This window comes from Anoplophora glabripennis, unplaced genomic scaffold (assembly GCF_000390285.2).
Source record: "Anoplophora glabripennis isolate ALB-LARVAE unplaced genomic scaffold, Agla_2.0 scaffold900, whole genome shotgun sequence".
Classification (NCBI taxonomy): Eukaryota; Metazoa; Arthropoda; class Insecta; order Coleoptera; family Cerambycidae; genus Anoplophora; species Anoplophora glabripennis.
This window is the reverse complement of record NW_019416993.1, coordinates 133730-138794: the sequence shown is the minus strand read 5'-3', so window position 1 is coordinate 138794 and position 5065 is coordinate 133730. Positions and strand designations below refer to the sequence as shown.

Below are 5065 nucleotides of genomic sequence, written 5' to 3'. Positions count from 1 at the left end.
ACCTACAGCGCCCACTTTTGGCACACTTTTGAAGTATGACAAAACCCTCAACTTGTCATAGGTTTTATAAAATTTTAACAATAAATGCGATAGTTATAAACAAATTAAAAAATGGGCACTTTTCTTGTTTTTTTGCAATAACTTTTTTGTTTATTAACCGATTTTAATTTAGCAAGTCTCATTTTGTAGATAATTTTACTCCCTACAAGCTGTCTGAGAGTCACTTTTTGCTAAAATTGATGGTTTTTCCCTGCAAAGTGAAAAAACCGTTTTCCTCACTTATTTGTTTAAATAGAAAAGTTAGCTAATAAAAGTTTTTGACTCACGAGATGAGAGATAATATCGCGGATAGGACTCTTATCGAGTTTCTCTTTTATTTTCGCTAATTTTGAATTCCGATGACATTTGAGATGACATATTTTGTAGGTTATATCTGGCCCACAACAACTTTTTTATTAAGTTCTATTATGACTCCAGTGTTGTCAGATCTAGAGATTATCTGTAGATCTACAGATTCTAGTAACGACCTAAGGACTTACAGATTATTTTTCTCAGTCTACGAACTTTTGAAGTTTAATAAATATTAAATAATATATACAAACAAACATATTTACAAATCTACTCCTACTACATACAGTGTAGCGATTTTGAATTTTTTATTTGTACATTTGACTATTGTGGCAAAACACGGCTCTACCACTTGAGATTTGTGGTTAGCACAAGTCCTAGTAGAATTTTGAACAAAATTTTGTATCCTTTAAATTTACTTTATAGTGCAAATTGAATTATATTTATTTTTAATAAAAGCTTAAGTAATGGGTACATTAATAGACATATTTATCCATGCCAGAAATAGTCAATTTGGAAATAAAAACCAAAGATTGAAAAATGGAATCGGAAACTAATATAAGCAGAAAGCACGCTACTAACCCATTCTATAACCTTCAGCTTCTCAGGATCCGTGTAAACCGCCATTTCCTCCTTCCTCATAGCGTTTATCGTTCTGGGAGCGCTGTCCTTTTTCCCCGTAAACGTATACCCTTGGGAGCCCAACAAGTCACCAAAAATGTCATCGCTTTTCGGTTTGGCTTTCTGTTCGGCTGGCTGTTGGTTTTTATTCAGAGTATCAAAATGAGATCTACTGTAATCGGGACCGACGGGCGATTTAGCTTGATGTTTCGGAGTGGTCGCCGCCGAAGGAATATGTTGGGGAGTCGTAGGCGGTACCCTGTTAGGTGTTTGGCTGCCGCTAGTTGGGGTTGTGGAGGGCGGAAAGTTGGTGCGTTGAGATCCGAAATTTAAGCCACCTCCTAAATTAGCTAATAGAGAAACATTTTTAATACATTTGTATCGAGTTGCAAATAAGCGTTATTCTTACACCCTATAGTAGGTCAAGCAGTTAACCACATTTTCTTTGGACTAAAATAATAATAAATAATTTCTTATGCCACTTTTCAAAAGACAGGGTGTCAAAATTAAAATTTAAAATCATTTTTATTGATAACTTCGGCGATTGTAGATATTTATTTGAAATTTAGCATACAGGGTGGTCCAGATTGTTGAAAGATAGTCAAGTTACGTAAACAAAAACATTCCCATCCTTAGATACTAATGCCTACTTTTAATCTGTTTATATTTCTCAAGCCCAACGGCCCTTACTCATAAATTAACATGCTTATAAACATACAGAGGCATATTGTAGGACTAAGCTTAAGAGAGATTTTTAGTTTTTAATCTGATTTGATACAGAATAGATGTGCTATCTGAATAAGTGAATAAACAATATCTTTTAATTATTAAAGTGTTTTAGTTGTACCCATAATCCCAACACAGATTTTAATAGACAAACTTCGGGAATGTACTAAACAGCAAAAATTAACCACTTTGCTCTATGAACATAGGCACAGAAAACCACCGTTTATGAGATACAGGGCATTAAAATTATCAAAAATAAAACAATTTTTTTTAAATATCTGGAAAACCGCTTCATTAAATTTATTCAAATTTGATACACATTTTTTTTCAAATATTTCTCCTAGTTCTGTATGCATACAGTCCGAAATGTTTCAGACCGTTATAAAATGTATTCATATTACCAATTAATTCAGTGGCGTAGAAGTTTTACTTTAAATAAGGAAACGATATCCTCTTTCCTCCGCCACTGGTTTTTGAATTTGAACTGTCTACATACAGAACTAGGAGAAATATTTGAAAAAGAATGTGTACCAAATTTGATGAAGAGATTTTCCAGATATTTAAAAAAATTGTTTTATTTTTGTTAATTTCAATGCCCTGTATCTCATAAACGGTGGCTTCCTGTGCCTATGTTCACAGAACAAACTGATGTTAATTTTTGTTGTTCAATATTTTCCCGAAGTTTGTCTATTAAAATCTGGACCACCCTGTATATTTTGATCTTGTCAGCACACTTTTTGTGTAATTTTGTTTTAAAATATCAAAGCGCGAACAGAGGGGGGGGATTGCAGTACCCATTGACGCCCTATTCTTTTTGACTACGCTTATGCCTTCCAAATATTTTCTTGTTTTATTCTATTTTTTCACTCTTATAAGATTTTGATTAGCAACCTGGCTTACGAGATATTAGACGTTAGACTTTAATTTTTTTATAGGGTACCAATACTAACTAAAACAACAGTTAAAGAAACGAATTGTACAAGGTAAAGAGCACTTTAGGCTGTCCATGGGTCCTGCAACCCCCCCCCCCCCCCCCCCCCCNTATTAGACGTTAGACTTTAATTTTTTTATAGGGTACCAATACTATCAAAATATGTGCTAAATTTCAAATAAATATCTCTAGAATCACCGGAGTTACCATAAAAATCATTTTTAAATTTTAATTTTGACACCCTGTATATCGAAAATGGGGCGCCGAAATGAAAAGTAACATAAAAAAAGTCTCATTATTTTAGTCCAAAGAATATGCGGTTAAGAATATGTGGTTTGTAACATCCTGTATATAGGGTGTAACTTTAATTATTTTTATAAATGTAGATGGCAGTTGTGACAATCATTTGTAAAACCGGAGGGCACACGAAAATTTAGTCACTGCACTTTGATAGTGTCTGTCTAACCACGAAAAACAAATTTTTTAAAAACACGAAACAAATTTAACATAATTCTCGATATCTAGCAAATTTTTGATTTTAGAGGATTGAACAATAGTTCACCAATCCCTCGAAAAATTATCAAATAAAATTGTTTGTATACCTACCCAGATCGGCAAAGGGGTCGGTTTGTTTCTGTTCGGTTTGCTCCGAAGCGTTATTCTGGGTATAAGTATTGGCCGTAGAGGCAGTAAAGTTACTCCAGCCACCTAATAAGTCGTTACTAGTACCCCCACCCAACGATGCGAAGGGATCGAATAAATTGTTGGGTTTGGAAGTGTTCTGATCGGCAGTAGGCGCTCCGGCATCGAAACCACCAAAGTTTTCGTTAGGTGTGTTGTTCAATCCGCTAAGAAGATCAAAATTTGAGCTGGGGGACCGCTTGGGGGCGGCGTTCGGTACAGTAGGTGCAAAATTGAGGTTCAAGAGATCCACGGCTTCTTCTATGAGCTTGGTTTCCTCCTCCATTGGCTATTCAATGTTAAGAAAAATATAATATTGACTCGGCCGTAATCATTATTAGTCCAACCAAATTACACTTGGAGAAAAAAAAAAATTGTTACCTGGACTTTTATAAGTGGAAATGGCAAAAGGGCTTATAATAAAACTAAAAAAAATAAATGCATGAGCAGGGACGGTGGAGGGTTGATTTGGGGGGTTGAAAAGTTATGAAAAACTGTATCATTGGGATTTCCGGCGAAAGTTGACGTCAAACAAAAAAGTATCCAATACAAAAGTTGTATATCATGCAAAAATACAACTTTTGTAGAGGTCACTTTTTAACATAACCTCAAAATTTCTGAGAAAAATGCAAAAAACAGGTATTTTTCTGATTTTTCGTTTTTTATTTCTCATTTCCGCAAAAATAATTTAATTTTGACGAAACTTGGTGAAAGTATACCTTTCTCTGTCTTAAATAAACTCAAAATTTTTTTAGATAAAAATATCAAGAAGTTTCTGAGATATTCACTTTTCTTTCAAAGAAAAATTCTACTTAAAAAAATCATCGTACAGAGTTCTGCCGGTAATAACTTTTTTCGTTTTGACATATACTTTTTGGTGAAATAAAAAAAAATTGTAATCACAGTTCAAGAACATGCTCAAAAATGCATAAAAATAAAAAATGAGTTGCAACAATGAATTTTTCAGTTATTGTTGATAATTTGTTTAAATTAAAAAACATTCAAAAACTGATTATTACCATTCAATTCTAAGGAAAAAATTTTAAAAAAACTGTCTCATTGTTTGACCCAAAACTTTATTTTTGTACAGTATTGCTATAAACATCTAAGTCAAATTACAAATACACAAATAATAAATTATCTCTGGATGATTTGAGATTTCAGCAATACCAAGTATTAACTGCAAAATCTACTGTTGACGCAAAATCAGAAAACCCGAAATTTTGCAAAATCGTTTAAATCGTTTTATTTTTTTGGGGCTTTATTTGAAAACAAATTTTAAATAAATTGCATATTTACATTGCCACTTTTTTTGCTCTATCCAATGGCGTCAACATTTTTGCAATCCGACGTTTCGTCTTCGAGGGGCCATCATCAGATTAATTTTTTTAAATATATCGCTGCTTTTTTTATGACAAAATCTAGTCATTTTTAATTCTGTATTAGATGATATTACTATTGTAATCGCTTAAAAAGGTTTTAGGCTATCATTAAAAATTTTTCCTGAGTACGGCTCTGAACGCTTTCAAAATACCTGTATCTATTGGAGGAGAGAGAGAGGAGAGAGAGGAGAGAGGGGAGAGATGAGAGAGGAGAGAGATGAGAGGGAGAAAGGGGAGAGAGAGAGAAAGGGGAGAGAGAGAGAGGGGGGAGAGAGAGAGAGATAGGGGAGAGAGATAGGGGAGAGAGATAGGGGAGAGAGAGAGAGGAGATAGAGAGGAGATAGAGAGAGGAGATAGAGAGAGGAGAGAGAGAGAG

The 5065-nt window shown here is 33.9% G+C and overlaps 1 protein-coding gene across 1 annotated transcript in view; it reads right to left on the bottom strand.

Moving 5' to 3' along the window:
• LOC108913880 (cyclin-G-associated kinase) overlaps positions 1 to 5065 on the bottom strand; it is a 22156-nt gene that overhangs the window by 3002 nt on the left and 14089 nt on the right. The window contains exons 14-15 of the mRNA XM_023455786.1: positions 3233 to 3596; positions 931 to 1319 (exon numbers count right to left, since the gene is read on the bottom strand). Coding sequence (XP_023311554.1) covers positions 931 to 1319; positions 3233 to 3596 — 753 coding nt within the window. The remainder of the gene's footprint in view (positions 1 to 930; positions 1320 to 3232; positions 3597 to 5065) is intronic.